This window comes from Coregonus lavaretus (assembly GCF_964263955.1).
Source record: "Coregonus lavaretus genome assembly, chromosome: 4".
NCBI lineage: Eukaryota > Metazoa > Chordata > Actinopteri > Salmoniformes > Salmonidae > Coregonus > Coregonus lavaretus.
In genome coordinates, this window is record NC_139991.1 from 61,778,855 (window position 1) to 61,804,462 (window position 25,608).

A 25,608-nucleotide genomic window follows, 5' to 3' on the forward strand; every position below is an offset into this window, starting at 1 on the left:
TAGTCAGCAGCTCGCAGATACAGTGCGGGTACAGTCTACATGAGATTATTTTTTATTTGTCAAATGGCATGCTTCGATAATCATGTCACCAGAATAAGACCCTCAATATTTATTGGAAAGAAGCATTAAGCGCATCACCTTGCACTTTCACCACCCTGTGAAGTTCATCATTATTTATTTCATCTGTAGCCTAATAAACTGCATGTCTTCCGAGTCGTTGTATTAGGACCACACAACATGTCATCGCGTGACTCCAAGTTTACTTCGATATGATGGTTATTATATCAATATTTGCCCATAAAAGCTTTTCCACCGCAAGTTCTCTCATAATTATTTTAACAGACACAAAAAGATCCCACCTTGTCTAATGTATTTTGTTTTGGCGATATTTGGCAAGTTTACAGACATTTGCTGTTTCCATCAGGCCTGACGTGACATTTTTTATCCGACGTACTTTACGTGCATAAAAAGTTTGGATGGAAACCTGGTTAAAGATGTGAAATATTAACGTTTTACCAAGTCGTTTGGTCTCAAGCTACTTTTGTTTTAAATTCATGCTGGTTTTAATAAAGTCAAGATTTGTTTTCAAGGTTACATAAACACACAGGTACAAAATCAGAACATGTGTCTTCGCTGAGGTTCCCTCTGATCTGACTCATGCAGAAATAAGATGAGCAACTCTGGATGATAGTATGGGGGTGGTCTCTTTTGGCCTGAGCTGGTGAACGATAGATGGTATGGCCCTGTCACGCTTTGTCTCTGTTTCAGCTTTGGCTTTATTCCATTGGCTGTAGTGCTGTGCCTCCACCACTATAATGTAGTGCTGAGCAGGCCAGCTGAGTCCATGGGTCTGCTGTCTGAGTTGTGTCTGTTGCTGCCCGACTCCTCTGCATGCTGCAAACACAACAACACAGAAAATCATTATCTATTAATTTTACTCTACACTAGGTAAACTGAGTGAGAGAATGTTCTCATTTACAACTAAAGTTGCAGTGGCGAGAGGGGTTGAGTGAGCCATTAGGAAGCCCAACCATCAACATGTGTGTGTGTCCTACGTGTCTGCGGAAGATGCGGTCCAGCAGACTGCGTTTGGGGCTCTCTGGGGCAGGGGTGTGGGTCCAGTCCAGGTCAGGAGGTCTGGAACCCTGAGGCCCGAACACATTCAGCTCCTTGAAACAACCCATCTCTATCATCTATGAGAGAGAACGAGAGCAAGGGGGAGAGTGAGGGTTAGGAGTTAGTCATCTCAATTAGCCTATGACCAAACCATACCTAACCTCAAATTGCTACCAATACAATAACATTTTATTGAAATGAATTTAATGTAATTGAATTTAACAGAACTAAATCAAATGTAATAATCTGCAAATTGTATTGACCTCTGTCTGCCAGGGTATGGCCACGGCGCCTGTTTTGAACTTTATGTAGAAGTCGTTGTCTTTCCTCTCCAAAATGACTCCTTTTACTGTGGAGAACTCATCAATGTCCTGAACATCCTGGCAGTACACCGCTCTGGGCTGGAGAGAGTGAAGGGGGGCGGAAAGATGGAGAGGACAGAGGGAGGGAGAAGTATTCTTACTTACTACAACATCTAGTATTCCATATTATATCAATTGAATTGCAGTTTTACAGATTATAGCGGTTAGAGTTAGCAAGTGGTGCCGATGCACCAAGTATGGAACCAACAGGACCCTGAACAGCTTCTACCTTCAAGCCATAAGACTGCTAAATAGTTAACCAAATGGCTACCCGGACTATCTGCATTGACCCACATTTGCACTAACTCTTTTGACTCATCACATACGCTGCTGCTACTGCTTATTATTTATCCTGCTGCCTAGTTACTTTATCCCTACCTATATGTACATTTCTACCTTGTACCCCTACACATGGACGTGGTACTAGTACCCAGTCTATATAGCCAAGTTATCGTTACTCATTGTGTATTCATTCCTTGTTATTATTTGTCTATTATTTCTCTGCATTGTTGGGAAGGGCCCGTAAGTAAGCGTTTCACTGTTAGTCTACACCTGTTTACAAAGCATGTGACAAATAACATTTGATTTGAGTTAGGGTATTTACATCTGGTTTGAAGGGTGGCTCAATGACTCCGGCCTCCAGCCTCCTGAAGTTGATAGTTCTGAAGAAGGGATGGGACTTAACCCCATACACCCCACTCCCCTGACACCCCAGCCTATGTCTCGGGTCTTTGTTCAACAGCTGAGAGAGTGAGCGATGGAAAAAGAAGGATAAGAGAGAGAGTGAGGGAAAGAGGGAAGAAGAGAGAAAGAGGGGGGGAGACGAGAGCACATCCATGCAGTTACAATGTAGAACAGAATTTGCTTGTTGACAGGTTTGAGGTCAAATCAGAGCAAAACTCTAGTCTTACCGAGCGACATAAGTCTTTTGTCTCGTTGCTAAATATCTTCCCGTACTCCTCCTCCTCCTCCTGTATCCTTCTCTCCATCTCCTTTCCCATCAATCGCTCCCCTTTTCCCTTGAACGGGGACCGTCCTGCTGTCATTTCGTACACAAGGCAGCCCAGGCCCCACCAATCAGGGCTGATCCCATAGTACTCGTGGCTAATCACCTCTGGAGCTGATGGGAAGATGGAGGGGTTTGGAAATGTCAGTTCACTGTTTGTTGTTGCTCCCAAATTCTATATTTAATGAGGCTCAGTGATAGTACAACATCTGGAGGTAAACTGTGATGTAAAAAAAAAATTCTCATGATGGCAAACACGTCACAACATTTTGACCACCGTGGATAATCTAAACAGTGTGCAAGTATTCTCATGATCTTTCATACACCCTGCATCTGTGTATAGGCCCAGCGTCGTCCAGGGTAGGGGAGGGAATGGCCGGCAGGGATGTAGCTCAGTTGGTAGAGCATGGCGTTTGTAACGCCAGGGTTGTGGGTTCGATTCCCACAGGGGGCCAGTATGAAAAAATAAATTTTAAAAAAATAATGTATGCACTAACTAACTGTAAGTCGCTCTGGATAAGAGCGTCTGCTAAATGACTAAAATGTAAAATGTAGAACACCTAAAAGTGTACAGTAGGTTAAAGCCACGTACCCATGTAGCCCAGGGTGCCCACCCTGCCTCGTACCAGATCCCCCTCAGATAGCTTCACCGCCAGGCCCAGATCTGAGATACGGATGTGCCCTGGGACAGGTGAAGAGGGGTGGGGGATCAGTGGATACATCATACAGCATAGGGTAGCCACACATTTTCAAGAGATTTTCACTTGTGGAAAATGTCACGTAATAGATTGATGAAAATCCTGTCATGGAAAACATCTATCATGGAACACAAATAAGATACATGAGCAGAAGGAGTAGGATGGTTCTGGCAGGTGACGTGACAGTGGCAGTGTGTGTGTGTGTGTCAGTGGAGGCTCCTCAGAGGAGGAAGGGGAGGACCATCCTCTTCAGTGAATTTAATAAAAATAGTAAAACATTAAAGTTATCCTTTTTAGATAAAACTATACTTAATATATTAACGTCACCAAATAATTAAAACACACTGTTTTGCAATGAAGGTCTACAGTAGCCTCAACAACACTCTGTAGTGTAGCCGGAGGACAGCTAGCTTCCGTCCTCCTCTGGGTACATTGACTTCAATACAAAACCTAGGAGGATCATGGTTCTCACCCACTTCCATAGACTTACACAGTAATTATGACAACTTCTGGAGGACGTCCTCCAGCCTATCAGAGCTCTTGCAGCATGAATTGACATGTTGTCCACCCAATCAAAGGATCAGAGAATGAATCTAGCACTGAAAGCATAAGCTACAGCTAGTTAGCACTGCAGTGCATAAAATGTGGTGAGTAGTTGACTCAAAGAGAAAGACAATAGTTTTGAACAAATTAATTTCTTCAAAAATAAAGGAGAAGCAAAGAGAGATAGAGAGAGAGCTATATTTTGTCATTTTTCACTTTCACTTAGCTACTTAGCTAGCAAATGCAGCTAGCAAGCTAGTTTAGCCTACTCAAACACCTGGCTCAAACAGAGGGATGCTATGTTAGTTAGCTGGCTATGACTATCCAACACAACACTGGAATTCTTCCAAGTCAATGTAAATGTAAGCTTTTGGTTTGACTACTTTATTGCCACCGGGCCCGCCGGTGTAACTGCTAAACTGCATATTGAACTGCTTACTGACTACACTGTAACGTTACGGCATGATTGTAACGGGTTTACTAACGCGTTAGTTCTATTAGCTATGTTAACTATGACATTACTTTAGCTAATATGGTGACAATGATGTAGGCAGTGTGTAGTGGTTATGATATGGTTTGGCTTGGAAACGTTTTTTCACTGTCTGTTCATGTGTCAATGTCTGTCACCACAAAATGTTCTCTCGACCTGTATGCACCTACGTTGTAAATGTTTATAAATAGGCTAGGTTGTAGCAACCTCATGATGTGTATTGGGAAAATTATAGTGTCATGTAGTAGCCTAAACCTATCGATGTTACATTGAACTGGGTGAATGGAATATGAATGACAGTCATCCTATGCTGTAATAGAAATATGCACATGCTGATGAGAAGAAGAAAAAAACTTCCTCATCTTAAATGGCACCGACCACCACTGATGTGTGTATATCCTGTGAGATAGTTACTAGTTACAGTGGTATGCTTGGTATCGTCTACATGTGTTTCCAAGTTTCCAAACACGCTGCCAAGCTTGGAATAGATACCAGTAAGGTGATCTAAATATAGACTAGACCTGGTTGTCACACACAGTTAATTCACTTCCTGAAAGACCAACCGCCCATGTTTGTGATTGTTAGAAAATCAAATCTTACATTTCATCACCAGGATATCCTTCTTAGGGAAACTACAGTGCCTTTAGAAAGTATTCACACCCCTTTACCTTTTCCACATGTTGTTGTGTTACAGCATAAATTTAAAATAGATTAAATTGAGATTTAGTGTCACTGATCTATACACAGTATCCAATAATGTCAAAAATGAAAAGCTGAAATCTCTTCAGTCAATAACTATTCAACCCTGTTGTTATGGCACGATTAAATAAGTTCAGGAGTGAAAATGTGGTTGATAATAATAAGTTGCATGGACTCACTCTGTGCAATAATAGTGTTTTAACATGATTTTTAAATGACTACGCCATCTCTGTACCCCACACATACAATTATCTGTAAGGTCCCTCAGTCGCAGTGAATTTCAAGCACAGATTCAACCACAAAGGCCAGTGAGGTTTTCCAATGGTTCGCAAAGAAAGGCAACTGTTGGTACATGGGTAAAGAAAAAAAAGCTGACATTGAATATCCCTTTGAGCATGGTGCAGTTATTACAGGCACCCTTCCTAACTCAGTTGCCGTAGAGGAAGGAAACCGCTCAGGGATTTCACCATGAGGCCAATGGTGATTTTAAAACAGTTAGAGTTTAATGGCTATGATAGGAGATAACTGAGGATGGATCAACAACATTGTAGTTACTCCATATTACTAACATAAATGACAGAGTGAAAAGAAGTAAGCCTGTACAGAATATACAAAATATTCCAAAACATGCATCCTGTTTGCAATAAGACACTAAGGTAATACTGCCAAAAATTTGGCAAAGAAATGAACTTTATGTCCTGAATACAATGCGTTATGTTTGGGGCAAATCCAACAACACACCACTGAGTACCACTCTTCATATTTTCAAGCATGGTGGTGGCTACATCATTTTATGGTATGCTTGTCATCGGCAAGGACCAGGGATTTTTTAATGATACAAATAAATGGAAAGGAATAGTGCTAAGCACAGGCAAAATCCTAGAGGAAAATTTGTTCAGTATGCTTTCCACCAGACACTGGGAGACAAATATACACTGGAGTTGCTTACCAAGACGACATTGAATGTTCCTGAGTGGCTTAGTTACAGTTTTGACATAAATCGGCTTGAAAATCTATGGCAAGATTTGAAAATGGCTGTCTAGCAATGATCAACAACCAACTTGACAGAGCTTGAATAATCTTTTAAAGAATAAGGGGCAAATATTGTACAATTCAGGTGTGCAAAGCTCTTAAGAGTTAGCCAGAAAGACTCACAGCTGTAATTTCTCCCAAAGGTGATTGTAACATGTATTGCCTCAGGGGATTGAATACTTGTATAATCAAGTGTTTTATTTTCCATTAATAAACATTTTAAAAATCAACATTATTTTGTGTATATTGTTGACAAAAAAATGACAATTATTTTAATCCCACTTTGTAACGCAACAAAATGTAGAAAAAATCAAGGGGTGTGAATACTTTCTAAAGGCACTATAGATCCTGCATGGCTAGAATGTGAAGAATAAGGAAGAATGATATCGGTCTGAAGCACATGCATAGATTGTGATATCATTAAAGTGTGCCTACCGTTGTCATCCAGAAGGATGTTCTCTGGTTTTAGATCCCTAAAACAAAGAACAGAAATCAGTACAATGCCTTTTCAATGTCACATTAATCAATTTTAGCCTACTCCATGAGACGACTTCACCCTTTTCTAGAAGTGTGCAAAAAGTGTGCAAACACTTTCTCACATGGATTTAACAATGGAGGAAACTCCCTCCAGCCAATGCTTACACCGATCCTTTGCTTTTAAAAAGGGTGTAGAATCAGGATGGAGTCAGTGTCTACTGACCTGTAGACAATGTGCCTCTGATGGAGGTGGTGGAGACCACAGCAGACCTCAGCAGCATAGAACTGGACCCTGTCCTGCTCCAGGCCTGGAGGACCCATGTTATAGATGTGGAACCGCAGGTCTCCTCCGTTCATTATGGTCAGCACCAGACAGAGAGACTGTTTGGTTTCATACGCATACGCCAGACTGACCTAGAGAGAGAATGAAAGACACAGCATTAGAGGAGGATGCAGCGGAAGAGAGGACACAGAGCGACAGAGAGAGAATGAAAGACACAGCATTAGAGGAGGATGCAGCGGAAGAGAGGACACAGAGCGACAGAGAGAGAATGAAAGACACAGCATTAGAGGAGGATGCAGCGGAAGAGAGGACACAGAGCGACAGAGAGAGAATGAAAGAAAAGGAGGGAGAGAAAGAGAAGAGGATGGAGAGAGAGCGAGAGAGAGATAGAGAGAGTCCTACCACAAATCTGCTGTTAAGTGTCTCTAGTATCTGTTTCTCGTTGAGGGCCATGGCCTCTCCTCTCCTCTTCTTCACGTGAGTCTTCTCCAGCTTCTTACACGCGTACATCTTCCCAGAGGCTCGCGCCTGGAATGCCCACACCTGGGTGAGAGGGGAGGGAGGAAGGGAGAAAAGGATATAGAGAGGGGGAGATTGTATGAGCTGAATCCTCACTATCAAATGTGTTGTTACAAATGTTGGGTCAATGTTTTCTGATTTGAGATTTTTCTCAGAAACGTTGTGAAAACATGTTTGTCTGCACACTCTTAGAAAAAAGGTGCTATCTAGAACCTAAAATGGTTATTCGCCTGTCCCTATAGGATAACCCTTCTAATAAACATGTTTGGTTCCAGGTAAAACCCTTTTGGGTTACATGAAGAACCGTTTACACAGAGGGTTCTACATGAAACCAAAAAGGTTTTTACCTGGAACCAAAAAGCGTCCTCCTATGGGGACAGCCGAATATGGGGACAGCCGAAGAACCCTTTTGGAACCCTTTTTTCTAAGAGTGCAGTGAAAGCAGCCTTACCTCCCCGAAGCCTCCCTTACCCAGCATCCTGTACTGTCTAAACATGTGTTTGGTAACAGGCTGTCTGGGGGGAGAGAAATACACAGTGACTGTGTGGTCATATCTCACTTAGTTTGATTATTCAGTCAAACGCACACATGTCCATATGCACTGACCTCTCTACCATCTTCCACTGCAGGAAACGGTCAAAGTACATGCTCTGCTGGTACTGAAGGAAGGGGACACCACTCAGGTACTCATGGAGGTCACTGTAATCACACAGTAAGAGGAGGTGAATTCCCAGCACACACATTCCCTCACAGATAGGGGAGGGAAGGGTGAGAGCAAGATGAGGGAAATTGGGGTAAAGGGCAGAGAGACTCACTCTGTGCAGTCAATGAAGACGTCTCTACTGTGCTGCTCCTCCAGACTCTCTCTACACCTCTCACCATAGCGCTCTACTACCTGTACACACTCAGATGACTGGCAAGAGAACACACACATATACAATTAACTTGCAAAAGTCTCAAGTGAGAAATCAACCTTTAGTTTGTGTGTGAGAGAGAGAGTGTGTAAAGACGGTACCTGTCTACTGAGGAACCTGTTAATGATTTGCATGCCAAAACTCCTCTTCTCCTCATCTGACTTCACCTCATACTCCCCCTGTAGAAATGAAAAGATTTCTGGACTTATAATTCTTGTTTTGTCAACATGAATGATGTCATTTTGACGGTCCCTGTCCCTGTCTATTAGCTGGCACTGATTGCTGGATCATTCTTCATGAACGACCCAGGTCACTAACCTTCAGCAAGGCATTGGTCCAGGCCAATGAGGAAATACATAGAGAGAGATATGAATAACAGAGTTATTTTTTAACCCAGTAGACATAACTTATTTTTTTAATACATTAACATAACATTCCTAAGAATGTTATCATACTAGAATTCTTTCCTGGCTGTGTGCCACCTCCTCCATAGTGAATAAGGCCTATAGTGGATCATACCATTTCGTCCAATAGGGAGTTGCAGTGCCGCAGCTCAGGTTTGCTCTGACAGAAGAGACGGAATAGTTGTCTGCCGATAGGCTGCTTCACACACAGACTGGAGTAGTCTCGCTCTGAAACACACACATTACACATATAAAACATGATGCACAGACACACACACACAAACTCTCACACACACGAACCGCACACACACACACACACACACACACACACACACACACACACACACACACACACACACACACACACACACACACACACACACACACACACTGACCGATGGTTTTGCCCAGCTCCATACACTGGCTGATGTGAGGGAATCGCAGCATCTCTTTCCATTTCCAACTCCTGCCTTTTCCCCCTCCACCTAGAGAGAGATGAAACATGGGAGGGAAGGGTGAAAGAAGGAGGTAAGAAATGGCGGCAGGTAGCCTAGCGGTTAAGAGCATTGGTCCAGTAACTGAAAGGACGCTGGTTCGAATCCCCAAGCCAACTAGGTGAAGAATCTGTTGATGTACCCTTGAGCAAAGCACTTGACCCCAATTCTTCTGGTTAAGAGCATCTCCTAAAATGGGGAAAGAGTATGAGAAATTTGATATTACAGCTGAGCTGTCATAGTATACTGTTTTTCATACCCAAAAGCATGTGAGCTCATTCAACTCTTTGGTTATGTGTTGTGTGTAATATGTTAAAACGGGGCCTCAGAATGAAAACAAAGAAATAAAAACTATCAGCAGTAAGACCAAAACATCTCAAACTGGACCGATTCAGGCTTCTAGTTGTATAGTTATAACCTTATAACCTAAAGGTCTGTTGACCTGTTCGTTCACCTCAACACACCAAAAAAAGACTACTATTAGTCTGTCAACAATAGCCTTTGTTCGTGTGTGTGTGTGTGTGTGTGTGTGTGTGTGTGTGTAGTGCTTCCTCGTCAGTCAGGTTCCAGCCCTGGCATCCATCCACTACAAAGAGAGATCTATAAATAGGTCTGAATCAGGAACAAACCTGTGGGACCACATAGTACTGCAATCTACACACACACACACACACACACACACACACAGTGCAGCATTGTGATAAAATTGCTGATCCTGCCTACAGATGTCACCTACTGATGATGATATTCACAGAACGTAGGAAGGAGTCCAACCTGTTTGTTATGGTTTGTGACCTCACTCATCCCACACGCATCCAACCCTGAGCCTGTCACCCTGCTACCTGTCATACAGGTGTATTGATGCCACCAGACATTTGTTCAGCTCGCCAAAACACATAGTGTGTGTGTGTGTGTTTTCCAGTGGCACATAAAATATGAGTGTACTTGGCCACCTGCTCCACACCAACCACCCAAAGGATTGATTTCTCCTGTAGCCTGTAGCAAAATGTGTTGCATCTTAAGATATGGTGTGTGTGGCTACTACTTTGTCATATAGCGAGGTTTCACCCATGACCCATAAAACACAGACAGGACATCTATTAGTAGAGACATCTGTCTTTCTACCTGCTTTCGAGAGAGATAGGGGTTGTTTAACAATGACAGAACTCAAATGTATTACATCCTGCTTCTAAAGATTGTGATGAATCCCCTACCCCATCATTAAGGTAATCACTGATCTGACATTATTTAGATGGTGAAAGCAGGCTATACTTATAGCTTAAGCTTTATGTCAGATCACTGAATACTTTAAGGAATGAAGTGTGTGTGTGTGTGTGTGTGTGTGTGTGTGTGTGTGTGTGTGTGTGTGTGTGTGTGTGTGTGTGTGTGTGTGTGAGAGAGAGAGAGAAAGGAAACTTGAGGAAGTAGTACTGTAGAAAGTCCCTGCAAGTTCATTCTAAGTGTCAATCAGTCCACTTGTCTTTGGGATCAAATCTTTATAAATTGTTTCATTTTCTTGTTGGGGAAGTGGGGGGGGGGGCACATGCACAACACACAAATTAATATAATTACATTTACATTTTTACATTTTAGTCATTTAGCAGACGCTCTTAACCAGAGCGACTTACAGGAGCAATTAGGGTTAAGTGCCTTGCTCAAGGGCACATTAACGTCATTTAGCAGACGCTCTTAGCCAGAGCGACTCACAAATTGGTGCGTTCACCCTATAGCCAGTGGGATAACCACTTTACAATTTGGGGGGGGGGGGGGGGGGGGGGGTTAGAAGGAATACTTTAGCCTATCCCAGGTATTCCTTAAAGAGGTGGGGTTTCAAATGTCTCCGGAAGGTGGTGAGTGACTCCGCTGTCCTGGCGTCGTGAGGGAGCTTGTTCCACCATTGGGGTGCCAGAGCAGCGAACAGTTTTGACTGGGCTGAGCGGGAGCTGTGCTTCCGCAGAGGAAGGGGAGCCAGCAGGCCAGAGGTGGATGAACGCAATGTCCTCGTTTGGGTGTAGGGACTGATCAGAGCCTGAAGGTACAGGGGTGCCGTTCCCCTCACTGCTCCAAAGGCAAGCACCATGGTCTTGTAGCGGATGCGAGCTTCAATTGGAAGCCAGTGGAGTGTGCGGAGGAGGGGGGTGACGTGAGAGAACTTGGGAAGGTTGAACACCAGACGGGCTGCGGCATTCTGGATGAGTTGTAGGGGTTTAATGGCACAGGCAGGGAGCCCAGCCAACAGCGAGTTGCAGTAGTCCAGACGGGAGATGACAAGTGCCTGGACCAGGACCTGCGCCGCTTCATATATAATTGAATAGTTTGCATCACAGAGCCAAAAAGTAAGAATACATTTAGTATGTAAAGAGAGAACAAAAAATAACAGAAAAAAAGATGTGAGCCTCCATCCCCAACCCCCTAATCAATCCTCTTTGATCATACATCCTTTCCTCATTCCTTCACCACATACATTGTTCCTCAGAAGGAAGCAACTTTCTCTGGGACCCATACTCCTACTCACTCACTCTCACCTCACTGTAGGTTATGTACAACAGTCAGTTACGTAAGTTATTTGTTGTACTTGTCTTTCTGCAATAGCTGCAATCACATTCTACATACTATGGGACATTTTGAAATGAACCTTTGTGACACATTCATAAGAATTGCAATAAGGTTAAGAATTACAAGGGTGCACTGCAATCTCCAAAGCAGGGCATCACCTGTCATGTTAAAATGTAGCCTTCTGCAAAATGTGTGTGCTTGCTAAAAAAAAGGATTGTATGGTGAAATAAGAAGTAGTAGGCTAGTATTAATGCAGTAGTAGTTTTTACTGCACCTAAATAGGTGTATTTCTTACCTCCTCTGGCTCTGATGAGTGCGCTGTTCGCCACCATACTCTCTATCTCCATTGCTGCAGAGGGATGTGGACCATAAAACTGAAAAAACACAACTGGAACAACTTTCGTTTTTCTCTCCTTTTCCTTATTCAGACAATCCGTCTACAAAGACAGGTTTAACCATCCCCCAGAAGACGTGTAGCCTGGTTCTCTTTCTCAAGCCAAGATAGATTGCATAAAAAGTGAAAGTGTTACTAAACAAAATACTGAACATGTAGAAACGCAGTAGCCTACTCTAAATATAAATTTGTTTAAAAAGTGCGATAAAGTTTGCGTCCCTAATCCGCCGAGAGGGAGTGTTAGAAACGGAATGTTATTGACAACATATTTGACTAATCTAAACTGAAAAACTGAGTGGGCGTAGAGATGCTTGTCTAAAATCTTCATGATACAGTCATTGTATAAAATAGAATAATCACGTCCTCTGCTGGTGATATATAAAACTACAGTACTGTCAGCTTGTCCACTGTTTTGTCCCTCGAAGGTGTCCGTCAGTTTCGTTGTCAACGGATGACTCAACACTATATACGTCAGCTACTACAGCGACTGAAATGACTGCAACACTTAACAAAGAGCTACAGTTAGTTTCAGAATGGGTGGCAAGTTAGTCCAAAATATTTCAAAAACTAAAAGCATTGCATTTGGGACAAATCATTCACTAAACCCTAAACCTCAACTAAATCTTGTAATGAATAATGTGGAAATTGAGCAAGTTGAGGTGACTAAACTGCTTGGAGTAACCCTGGATTTTAAACTGCCATGGTCAAAACATGTTGATACATCAGTGGCTAAGATGGGGAGAAGTCTGTCCATAATAAAGCGTTGCTCTGCCTTCATAACAGCACTATCAACAAGGCAGGTCCTACAGGCCCTAGTTTTGTCATACCTGGACTACTGTTCAGTCATGTGGTCAGGTGCCACGAAGAGGGACTTTGCCCTTGGATGTACACAGAGAGCTAACATTAATAAATGCATGTCAATCTCTCCTGGCTCAAAGTGGAGGAGAGATTGACTTCATCACTACTTGTATTTGTGAGAGGTATTGACATGTTGAATGCGCAGAGCTGTCTGTTTGAACTACTGGCACACAGCTCAGAAACCCATGGATACCCCAAAAGACATGCCACCAGAGGTCTCTTCACAGTCCCCAAGTCCAGAACAGACTATGGGAGGCGCACAGTACTACATAGAGCCATGACTACATGGAACTCTATTCCACATCAAGTAACTCATGCAAGCAGTTAAATTAGATTTAAAAAACTGATAAAAATACACCTTATGGAACAGGGGGACTGTGAAGCAACACAAACATAGGCACAGACACATGCATACACACGATAACAAACACACTATACACAAGCACACATGGATTTTGTGTTGTAGATATGTGGTAGTAGAGTAGGGGTCTGAGGGCACACACGTAATGTGTTGTGAAGTCTGTTGTGAATATATGTATTGTAATGTTTTTGAAATTGTATAACTGTCTTAATTTTGCTGCACCCCAGAAAAAGTAGCTGCTGCCTTTGCAGCAGCTAATGGGGATCCATAATAAAAACAAACGGGATCATTGGTTTCCACTAGATAGCACAGCTACAAAGTCATAACTGGCTAAAGTAGACATTGATGAAAACAAAAATAGGCGTTTTGGTCTTAATTTAAGGTTAGGGTTGGGCACAAGGGCATAAGGTTAGCAGTGTGTTTAATGTTAGGGTTAAAATAACATTTGAAGATCAATTGTAGAAATGGGCGGGGTTTATGACTTTGTGGCTGTGGTAACTAGTGACGACGGATGAAAACACAGTCCACTGCACAGTACGTTCACCACCAGCCAAATGAGTCCTCTCCCCAGTAGGCACAGATAGTGACAGCCAGGCGGTGGCACATCTGCTGCACGACAGTCTTGTCCCGATGACGTTGGCCGCTGCTCTGACGATATTCACTTGCTAGCAATGCATTTAGGAGGTAACCCGATTCAATCTGTTGATTAAATAGCGACATGTTATTATGTGGATGACACAAACGACAATTATTTTATGGCACTAGCTAGCTAGCTGCAGAGGGAGGCTGTCAAGCCAACAATGTCAACCGGTGTTAGCTAGCTAGACTACTAGCATGTCCTGCAGCTACAGTGATTTGAGAATGGTAGCCAGTTAACGTAACCTATGCAAACATTTGCTATCCGTTATAATGGGATGAAACAAATTAGCTACCTATCTGTTAAAGTCTTGTGACAAGATTTTGCTCTAACCTCAATATGCAATAGTTTAAGTCTCAGCTACCAAGTTATCTTTGTCTGTGGGCTGCTAAGCATTTTCACGGAGGAAACGTCATTATACAGTCTGGCTGAACGGTACTGTTGCAGGCATTGAGAGTTGGTCCGGTAGTGGTTACAATAACGTTACATTGTAGCAAGCGTGGTGACTGGCTAGCTATGCAAAATTCTGTTTATCACTGGCTGTCGCATTATTTTCGGTCTGTGCGTTATTGCGGAGCACTGCCTTGTGGTATTGATTCGTATAATGAGTGATCATTATGTTAAAGTGAAAGTTCAACTCGAACAAATGAAATCATCAGGTGAGGGTGCGGAGAAGGAGGATACAGATATTATTGATGACGAGGTGCCGATGGCATCCCCGCCCGCATCTGTCTCCCCAATCCCGGCTAGTTGTACCACCGCAGCCCGAAGGGATGCATCCAAGACCTCTGTCACTGGCAGGAATCGGAGTAAAAGTTGGAGAAAACTGGGCAAAGATGAGCGGAACACCTACACTAAACAGGAGTCAGACCCCGCACCGCAAGGGACAATAGTAGCTGCCAATGAGGGGAAACCCCTGAATCAAATAGACAATGAGCGGCAGATGCTTCAAATCAAAGAGATTGGGAAGATTCTGCTGGGGCAGACTGAAACGAACGGTAACATTGTTGCGCCCAACCAACGGCCGAAAGAATTCAAAGTAGGCCCACACTGCAAAGAGGATGGGAACACAGTTGCGAAGAGGAGGAAGCCCGTCACCGTGGACACGTCCAAAGCCAAAACCTCTCTGGAGGCACTGAAGCTCAGCATTAGGCATCTCAAATGGAAAGAGGTATGTATGTCCATACTGAATCATATTCATTGACAAAATTGGTCTCTATGCTGGTGACGTTAGTAAATTCAGCACACATATCTGGGGTGCACAGTTTACTGGGGGGCTGATACTTATTCCACTTGTGTAATAACAAATTCCACTTATTGTGGAAATACTAAATTACTATACAGAAACCAATGACTGTATAAAGGTAACAATAGTAATTACTTTAGGCAGCTAGCTTAGTGGGTAAGAGCGTTGTGCCAGTAACCGAAAGGTCGCTGGTTCTAATCCCCGAGCCGACTAGGTGAAAAATCTGTCGATGTGCCCTTAAGCAAGGCACTTAACCCTAATTGCTCATGTAAGTCGCTCTGGATAAGAGCGTCTGCTAAATGACTAAAATGTAAATTGTAAAATGTACTTCACAGGTATAAGAGCAACTTGTTTATTGTGCCACCACAACACACCCCATCTTTCAACAGCAATAACAGTTTTAATCTGTTCATAATCTTCTTGATAAAGAATAGCATAGTAGTCCTACAACACGTTGATGAGGGGACACTGTCTCTGTTAACCCTGCCACTGCAACTTGACGGCTCTATGGCCCGGTATAAACAGCTACACAGCCTTCACCTTGGGCTGTGGTAGCTAAAAAGTTGTCCCAAATGGAAAGCTATATCTTTAATACATTTATGAGATGGCTAATTGATACGGGTCCCCTCACTTCACCAGGCGAGCTCCATCTGTTCGGCCCTACAGGCTTTGAATGTGGCGCAATTAATACCTGCCATCGGCTGTTATCAACAGTGTAGTTCATTATACATGAGGAGCAGTGGAGGGTGAAGCCATCGGACAGTTCGAGGTAAAATTCTCTTTACTACCACCATGGATGACCATCATGCGTTAAAATGTAAGCCCTTTCAAGTCCGGCACAGCAGATCCGATCAGCTTTCAAAACTTTGTAGACAGTGGCCTTATACGTTACCCTTTGTCCTGACAAATACATCTTCTACAAAGTCAAGTGCGTAACTGATCCTCTGTCAGTTTCAAAAGAGCTTTGAGGTGTGCAGTGCTGAGGTGTAGTGTAGGTTGGAAAGCCCAGTGACCAAAGTACACTGCTCAAAAAAATTAAGGGAACACTAAAATAACACATCCTAGATCTGAATGAATGAAATAATCTTATTAAATACTTTTTTCTTTACATAGTTGAATGTGCTGACAACAAAATCACACAAAAATTATCAATGGAAATCAAATGTATCAACCCATGGAGGTCTGGATTTGGAGTCACCCTCAAAATTAAAGTGGAAAACCACACTACAGGCTGATCCAACTTTGATGTAATGTCCTTAAAACAAGTCAAAATGAGGCTCAGTAGTGTGTGTGGCCTCCACGTGCCTGTATGACCTCCCTACAATGCCTGGGCATGCTCCTGATGAGGTGGCGGATGGTCTCCTGAGGGATCTCCTCCCAGACCTGGACTAAAGCATCCGCCAACTCCTGGACAGTCTGTGGTGCAACGTGGCGTTGGTGGATGGAGCGAGACATGATGTCCCAGATGTGCTCAATTGGATTCAGGTCTGGGGAACGGGTGGGACAGTCCATAGCATCAATGCCTTCCTCTTGCAGGAACTGCTGACACACTCCAGCCACATGAGGTCTAGCATTGTCTTGCATTAGGAGGAACCCAGGGCCAACCGCACCAGCATATGGTCTCACAAGGGGTCTGAGGATCTCATCTCGGTACCTAATGGCAGTCAGGCTACCTCTGGCGAGCACATGGAGGGCTGTGCGGCCCCCCAAAGAAATGCCACCCCACACCATGACTGAGCCACCGCCAAACCGGTCATGCTGGAGGATGTTGCAGGCAGCAGAACGTTCTCCACGGCGTCTACAGACTCTGTCACGTCTGTCACATGTGCTCAGTGTGAACCTGCTTTCATCTGTGAAGAGCACAGGGCGCCAGTGGCGAATTTGCCAATCTTGGTGTTCTCTGGCAAATGCCAAACGTCCTGCACGGTGTTGGGCTGTAAGCACAACCCCCACCTCATACCACCCTCATGGAGTCTGTTTCTGACCGTTTGAGCAGACACATGCACATTTGTGGCCTGCTGGAGGTTATTTTGCAGGGCTCTGGCAATGCTCCTCCTGCTCCTCCTTGCACAAAGGCGGAGGTAGCAGTCCTGCTGCTGGGTTGTTGCCCTCCTACGGCCTCCTCCACGTCTCCTGATGTACTGGCCTGTCTCCTGGTAGCGCCTCCATGCTCTGGACACTACGCTGACAGACAGAGCAAACCTTCTTGCCACAGCTCGCATTGATGTGCCGTCCTGGATGAGCTGCACTACCTGAGCCACTTGTGTGGGTTGTAGACTCCGTCTCATGCTACCACTAGAGTGAAAGCACCGCCAGCATTCAAAAGTGACCAAAACATCAGCCAGGAAGCATAGGAACTGAGAAGTGGTCTGTGGTCACCACCTGCAATACCAGTCCTTTATTGGGGGTGTCTTGCTAATTGCCTATAATTTCCACCTGTTGTCTATTCCATTTGCACAACAGCATGTGAAATTTATTGTCAATCAGTGTTGCTTCCTAAGTGGACTGTTTGATTTCACAGAAGTGTGATTGACTTGGAGTTACATTGTGTTGTTTAAGTGTTCCCTTTATTTTTTTGAGCAGTGTATATTAAGGCACACCCACCTTTCAGTGGCAGGAGATAGGCCTAATAATCATATTAACTTGTTGTGGGGGGCTCTTTGACCCTAGTAGGCTTTAGCCTAGTGCATGGAGAAGAGGAACTTGAGCGATTTATTGATTATCTAATCTACAGTTGAAGTCAGAAGTTTACAAACACTTAGATTGGAGTCATTAAAACTCGTTTTTCAACCACTCCACACATTTCTTGTTAACAAACTATAGTTTTGGCAAGTCGGTTAGGCCATCTACTTTGTGCATGACAAAAGTAATTTTTCCAACAATTGTTTACAGACAGATTATTTCACTTATAATTCACTGTATCACAATTCCAGTGGGTCAGAAGTTTACATACACTAAGTTGACTGTGCCTTTAAACAGCTTGGAAAATTCCAGAAAATGATGTAATGGCTTTAGAAGCTTCTGATAGGCTAATTGACATAATTTGAGTCAATTGGAGGTGTACCTGTGGATGTATTTCAAGGCATACATTCAAACTCAGTGCCTCTTTGCTTGACATCATGGGGAAATCTAAAGAAATCAGCCAAGACCTCAGAGAAGAAATTGTAGACCTCCACAAGTCTGGTTCATCCTTGGGAGCAATTTCCAAATGCCTGAAGGTACCACATTCATCTGTACAAACAATAGTATGCAAGTATAAACACCAAGGGACCACACAGCCGTCATACTGCTCAGGAAGGAGACGCGTTCTGTCTCCTAGAGATGAACGTACTTTGGTGCGAACAGTGCAAATCAATCCCAGAACAACAGCAGAAGACCTTTGCTGGAGGTAACCGGTAAAAAAGTATCTATATCCACAGTAAAACAAGTCCTATATCGACATAACCTGAAAGGCCACTCAGCAAGGAAGAAGCCACTGCTCCAAAACCGCCATAAAAAAGCCAGACTACGGTTTGCAACTGCACATGGGGACAAAGATTGTACTTTTTGGAGAAATATCCTCTGGTCTGATGAAACAAAAATAGAACTGTTTGGCCATAATGACCATCGTTATGTTTGGAGGAAAAAGGGGGTGGCTTGCAAGCCGAAGAACACAATCCCAACTGTGAAGGGGTGCTTTGCTGCAGGAGGGACTGGTGCACTTCACAAAATAGATGGCATCATGAGGAAGGAACATTATGTGGATATATTGAAGCAACATCTCAAGACATCAGTCAGTAAGTTAAAGCTTGGTCGCAAATGGGTCTTCCAAATGGACAATGACCCCAAGCATACTGTCACGATCGTCATAATGAGTGGACCAAGGCGCAGCGTGATATGCGTACATCTCTTTAATAGTGTACTTAGCAACACGATACAAATAACAAAACGAAACGTGAAGTCCTCGGTCATACACAAACCTACACGGAACAAGATCCCACGAATCACAAGTGCACAAAAGGCTGCCTAAGTATGGTTCACAATCAGAGACAACAAGCAACAGCTGATTCTCGTTGCCTCTGATTGAGAACCACCCCGGCCAACCTAGAAACACATAACCTAGAACAGAACATAGAAAACGAAACATAGACACTACACAAAGAAACTAACACCCTGGCTCAACATACAAGAGTCCCCAGAGCCAGGGCGTGACAGTACCCCCCCCCAAAGGCGCGGACTGCGACCGCGCCAACATAAACCCAACAGGGGAGGGGCCGGGTGGGCATTCCACCTCGGAGGCGGATCCGGCTCCGGGCGTGACCACCACCCTCTAACAACCCCCCCGTAGCGCCCCTGGTCTGGTCTGGCCCCGCTGGCTGGAGCTGGACTGGACATCGGTGGAGCGGATTGCTTAGGCTCCGGTGTGGAGCAGCTGACCGGTACCTAACCAGGCACCGGTGAAGCAGGAACGGGCTGTGCCGGACTGACGACGCGCACCACAGGCTTGGTGCGGGGAGCAGGGACGGGCCGGACCGGGCTGGCGACGCGCACCACAGGCTTGGTGCGGGGAGCAGGAACAGGCCGGACCGGGCTGGCGACGCGCACCACAGGCTTGGTGCGGGGAGCAGGTACAGGCCGGGCCGGGCTGACGACGCGCACCATTGGCTTGGTGCGGGGAGCAGGAATGGGCCGGACCGGGCTGACGAAGCGCACCACTGGCTTGGTGCGGGGAGCAGGAACAGGCCGGGCCGGGCTGGCGACGCGCACCATTGGCTTGGTGCGGGGAGCAGGAACGGGCCGGGCTGGACTGGCGACGCGCACCATTGGCTTGGTGCGAGGGCAAGGAACAGGCCGGGCCGGGCTGGCGACGCGCACCACAGGCTTGGTGCGAGGGGCAGGAACAGGCCGGGCCGGGCTGGCGACGCGCACCACAGGCTTGGTGCGGGGAGCAGGAACAGGCCGGACCGGGCTGGCGACGCGCACCACAGGCTTGGTGCGGGGAGCAGGAACAGGCCGGGCCGGGCTGGCGACGCGCACCATTGGCTTGGTGCGAGGGCAAGGAACAGGCCGGGCCGGGCTGGCGACGCGCACCACAGGCTTGGTGCGAGGGGCAGGAACAGGCCGGGCCGGGCTGGCGACGCGCACCACAGGCTTGGTGCGGGGAGCAGGAACAGGCCGGACCGGGCTGGCGACGCGCACCACAGGCTTGGTGCGGGGAGCAGGAACGGGCCGGACCGGGCTGTGGAGACGGACTGGAGGTCTGGAGCGAAGAGCTGACACAACCCGTCCTGGCTGAATGCCTATTTTTACACACTCTGTGTGAGTCATCAGCACAGGACGTACAGGGCTGTGTACTCGTACTGGCACTACAGCACGTGACACTGGCGCAGGATATCCGGGACCGAGGAGGGGCACTGGAGGCCACGAGCGTTGAGCCGGCACACTCCGTCCTGGCTGCATGCCCACCTTAGCACGACATGTGCGTGGTGCTCGCACAGGACGTACCGGCCTGTGCCGGACCACTCGCGGCACAGTACGCAGCTCCGCATACCTCGGAACCTGCCCAGTCTCACGCTGCCTAGCCTGAGTACGGGGAGTTGGCTCTGCTCTACCTCTAGGCTCCGCCAACCTCCCTTCCAGCCCCCCAAACCCGGTGGCCTCCTCTCCTAATCCCCAAACTCGCCCCGTAGCTGCCTCCAGCAGCCCCGTCGTCCATGCCGTGTGCCCCCCCCAAAAAATGTATTGGGGTTGCCTCTTGCGTGTCCGACGTCGGCCCGGTTGGCGCCGCTGCTCCTCTCTATGGCGCGCCTCCACCGTCTCCTCCCACGGACGGCGATCCATTTCGGCCTGGATTTACTCCCAAGTCCAGGACCCCTGCCCGTCCAAGATCTCCTCCCACGTCCAGGCTGTCTGCTCCTGGACACGCTGCTTGGTCCTTTGATGGTGGGATCTTCTGTCACGATCGTCATAATGAGTGGACCAAGGCGCAGCGTGATATGTGTACATCTCTTTAATAGTGTACTTAGCAACACAATACAAAATAACAAAACAACAAAACGAAACGTGAAGTCCTCGGTCATACACAAACCTACACGGAACAAGATCCCACGAATCACAAGTGCACAAAAGGCTGCCTAAGTATGGGTCCCAATCAGAGACAACAAGCAACAGCTGATTCTCGTTGCCTCTGATTGAGAACCACCCCGGCCAACCTAGAAACACATAACCTAGAACAGAACATAGAAAACAAAACATAGACACTACACAAATAAACTAACACCCTGGCTCAACATACAAGAGTCCCCAGAGCCAGGGCGTGACACATACTTCCAAAGTTGTGTCAAAATGGCTTAAGGACAACAAAGTCAAGGTATTTGAGTGGCCATCGCAAAGCCCTGACCTCAATCCTATAGAAAACTTGTGGGCAGAACTGAAAAAGCGTGTGCGACCAAGGAGGCCTACAAACCTGACACAGTTACACCAGCTCTGTCAGGAGGAATGGGCCAAAATTCACCCAATTTATTGTGGGAAGCTTGTGGAAGGCTACCCGAAACGTTTGACCCAAGACAATTTAAAGGCAATGCTACCACATACTAATTGAGTGTATGTAAACTTCTGACCCACTGGGAATGTGATGAAAGAAATAAAAGCTGAAATAAATCATTCTCTCTACTATTATTCTGACATTTCACATTCTTAAAATAAAGTGGTGATCCTAACTGACCTAAGACAGGGAGTTATTACTAGGATTAAATGTCAGGAATTATGAAAAAATGAGTTTAAATGTATTTGGCTAAGGTGTATGTAAACTTCCAACTTCAACTGTATCTAATGCTCTGCATGAGTTTTTGAAGATGTTGACCTATATGAAAACTCAGAGAGCAGTTCCTCCCTTGATTTTAGATTGTATATTTTTGTCACTGGCCTCCACACAAAACACCATAATGTCAAAGTGGAATTATGTTTTTCTAGATTTTTACAAATTAATATTAAATGAAAAGCTGAAATGTCTTGAGTCAATAAGTATTCAACCCCTTTGTTATGGCAAGCCTAAATAAGTTCAGGAGTAAAAATGTGCTTAACAAGTCACATAAATTGCATGGACTCACTCTGTGTGCAAAAATAGTTTTTAGTGGCCGAGTTACAGTTTTGACTTAATCTACTTGAAAATCTATGGCAAGACCTGAAAATGATTGTCTAGCAACGATCAACAACCAATTTGACAGAACATGAAGGATTTTGAAAAGAATAATGGTCAAATGTTGCACAATCCAGGTATGGAAAGCTCTTAGAGACTTACCCAGAAAGACTCACAGCTGTAATCGCTACCAAAGGTGCTTCTACAAAGTATTGATTCAGGGGTGTGAAGACTCATGTAAGTGAGATATTTCTGTATTTCATTTTCAATACATTTGAAAAAGTTGTTGTTTTCAATTTAAACAATTTTGAATTCAGGCTGTAACACAACAAAGTGTGGAATAAGTCAAGGGATATGAATACTTTCTGAAGGCACTGTAGCTCAAAAAGGAATGATCGCTGCTAAGCCTAAATATATTTATCGATGGCTGAGGGAAAGAGACCCATCTCGCCTCTCATTTCCTACACTACTCTGCACTCTATGGTTGTTATTGATCCATGCTGCGGTGCAGAGGACCCAGCCTACTGTATCTGCCATTAGACATTCCCCTCAGTCTCTCACTCACTACACTCATTACTCTGGTATCTATTTAATCTAATACTTTTTATTAAGGAGGTCTGACATCAAATCCTTACTATTTTATGTCAGGGTATTCCCAGAAGTAGCCTAGTGGGGACCGAAGTAGCCTCCTCAGCCTGCGTGAGAGAAACTGTCTGAAGTCCCACAACGCTATGGGAGAGTGAGCCCTCTGTATCGTTAACAGTCACTTAAGCATATTTGTTAATTAGGCTATAGTACTATAATAGGCACTAGGCAGGATACTAATTAATAATGGCTTACTCAGTGAGTTAGTGTAGCCTATAATGCATGGCCGTAATGTGTCAGAAAACTAGGTCTAACTCCTTCACCTGTGTGTAACCAGGCAGTTTTGATAGCACAGCAGTTTTGAAGCCTGCAAGGCATCTGCCAGCTGACTTTCAGCATATGGCCTTCAATTAACAGTGGGAAATGATTAGACGTAATCTCTGATAATCCAATAGGGTTGTATTACCCTCTCAGGGAGCAGCGCAGGCAAGGGCAGATTGAGAGAGAGAGGGAGAGAGAGTCACACTGTCACATAAAAAGAGGGAGGACAGTGTCCGTTTCATGTGGATCTGACACCTTTCAGTTTTCACTCATTTCCAAGTGAGGTTTAAAAAAATGAGTACTGTAGTCCTATATATAATGCAGGCCATGCAGTGGGTTCAGTGGGTTGACAGGCAGAGTACAGATCTCGTTATAAACTGTTACATGCCCGCTGCCAGGCAACCTTATCAGGCAGGATCAGAAGGAATGACCAGACCTGCTAAGACAAGTCTGCTAATTCATGCCAATGTCTCTCTGACAATTTTGACTGGATGTTAGGGAGATGAGCTCATATCCTGTTCTGAACTGTTGGATGGAGCCAGAAAAACTAGAATGGTTCATTATTCACTCAATCACGTAACGTCCACAAGTGATCCAAATTAATGTGACCCAATTGGCTGATGAGATTAAGGGGTGGTTAAACATTGAAATCTATGAGATCGTATTTATAGCAGGCCTTGGCTGTCATGCAAGTTTTCTCTCACTCTCCTTAATTATTTACCCCTCAGTTTCTCTTGGGATGTTCACTGTCGCGTAGCTCGCCTTGGGCCTGTTCACTGAGGTGGCAATGACAACGTTTAGAATGTTGAGATAGAAATACAATATGTAGAGTTGTGATATTTGCTATTTTACCCATCATGAAGGTCTATTCTAGACAATAGCCTTCGTTTTTATCTGATGCCACTGCCAGCGACCCCATGAGTAAGCCCCTGGTCAGGATGAGGGGTCGGGACGGGGGCAGGTGACGTTATTGTGTGTGTGGGGTGGGTTTCTGAGTGGTTCATTAGCAGTAGGGTGTCGGTGGGCCAGGCCCCAGAAATTGGCTCTTGTAATCCTGTCAGAAAATCATGTCCTCCCACTGCCAGGGCTCCTCCTAACCATAGACATATATAATTAGCTAACACAGAACTGCAGTCTCATTCACATAGCCCACTGGGAGGATAAGCCATGCCTCCTACACTCTTAGAAAAAAGGGTTCCAAAAGGGTCCTTTGTCTGTCCCCATAGGATAACTATTTTTGCTTCCATTTAGAACTCTTTTGGGTTCCATGTAGAACCCTCTGTGAAAAGGGTTTTAAATGGAACCCAAAATGGTTCTACCTGGAACCAAAAAGGGTTCTTCAACGAGTTCTCCTATGGGGACAGCCGAATAACCATTTTAGGTTCTAGATAGCTGTCAATGCTGAGGTGTATGCGGCAGTGAAGTCAGGCGCAGGACACAGAGGATCAGTAACGACTACTTTACTTTCCAAAGTAAAATACGCACAAAACAAAAGCCTCCAAACACAAGAGGAGAAATGTACGCAGAGTGCGTAATAAACAAGATGGTCAATGCCGAACATACATACAAGAGACGTGGACAATAACACACAAAGGCAAACATAAAACAAGGGAACTTATATGGTACATAATCAATACAGAATACGAAACAGTTGTACCAACTAGACAATACAAGACAAACATCGAAACATCGAGCGGCAGTAGCTAGTACTCTGGGGACGACGAACGCCGAAGCCTGCCCGAGCAAGGAGGAGGAGCAGCCTCGGCGGCATCCGTGACAATAGCACCTTTTTTTCTAAGAGTGGAGGGTCACTGGAAGGGCCACCCGCACGCCTTGGCCTGAAATGACCTAACTACCCGTAACAAGCAAATGGCCTTGTTAGTGTATGGAAAAATCATTTATATTGATATAACGGAACCACAATACGGAGTAAAAGATGGTGCAACATGCTAAATTCCACCTGAAAAAAATCCCTCAACAACACCTCAACCCGATACTTGATATCCAGTCTTCCTCGCCTCAATCAGAACTAGATGAGACAAGACATTTAAAAAACGGACATTGTGAGACTACCTCAACCCTAACTCTATAGATCTCAATCAGAACCCCTCCCTCAAACATCTCTCTCCTTATTTCTGCAGTTCCCTGTGGGTAGACGGTCAGCCTGTGACATCTACTGGCATGGAGTGTCCTTCCACGACAACGACAACATCCTCTCTGGACAGGTCAACAAGTTCCCAGGTACACTGATCCCACTGAAAAAAGCTACACAGTGTTTCCCATAGATTGTTTTCCAGGTCCCCAAATCAACATCCTTTAACCAAAAATATAAATTGAATAGCCAGTCCCCCCGCCTTTACAATGGTACAGAGTGAAACACTGTTGTCAGGCAGGTTTCGTGTATGTAGGATCTATATGGATCATGTTATGCTATTGTGTAAGCCTTGCTAAGCCCAGCTGAGTGCAGGCCTGGTCATGCCACGGTAATAAACCCAG

General features: G+C 45.0%; 2 protein-coding genes across 2 annotated transcripts in view; one reads left to right on the plus strand and one right to left on the minus strand.

The window, feature by feature from the left end:
• Positions 1–810: 810 nt before the first annotated feature.
• LOC311127503 (G protein-coupled receptor kinase 5-like) lies at positions 811–11,940 on the minus strand (the record flags this gene model as incomplete). Its single annotated transcript, XM_084159326.1, has 16 exons — positions 811–894; positions 1,056–1,193; positions 1,380–1,517; positions 2,083–2,220; positions 2,390–2,598; positions 3,077–3,166; positions 6,382–6,419; positions 6,647–6,837; positions 7,109–7,249; positions 7,677–7,736; positions 7,828–7,924; positions 8,041–8,138; positions 8,241–8,318; positions 8,659–8,771; positions 8,939–9,028; positions 11,889–11,940. 16 exons carry the CDS (start codon positions 11,938–11,940, stop codon positions 811–813), a joined length of 1,755 nt encoding a protein of 584 aa, XP_084015452.1.
• A 2,471-nt stretch (positions 11,941–14,411) lies between these two features.
• The window catches only part of LOC311128123 (tubulin polyglutamylase TTLL11-like), a 38,441-nt gene continuing 27,244 nt past the window's right edge, over positions 14,412–25,608 (plus strand). Inside the window, exons 1-2 of the mRNA XM_084160099.1 lie at positions 14,412–15,014; positions 25,254–25,353. Coding sequence (XP_084016225.1) covers positions 14,448–15,014; positions 25,254–25,353 — 667 coding nt within the window. The 5' untranslated portion in view covers positions 14,412–14,447. The remainder of the gene's footprint in view (positions 15,015–25,253; positions 25,354–25,608) is intronic.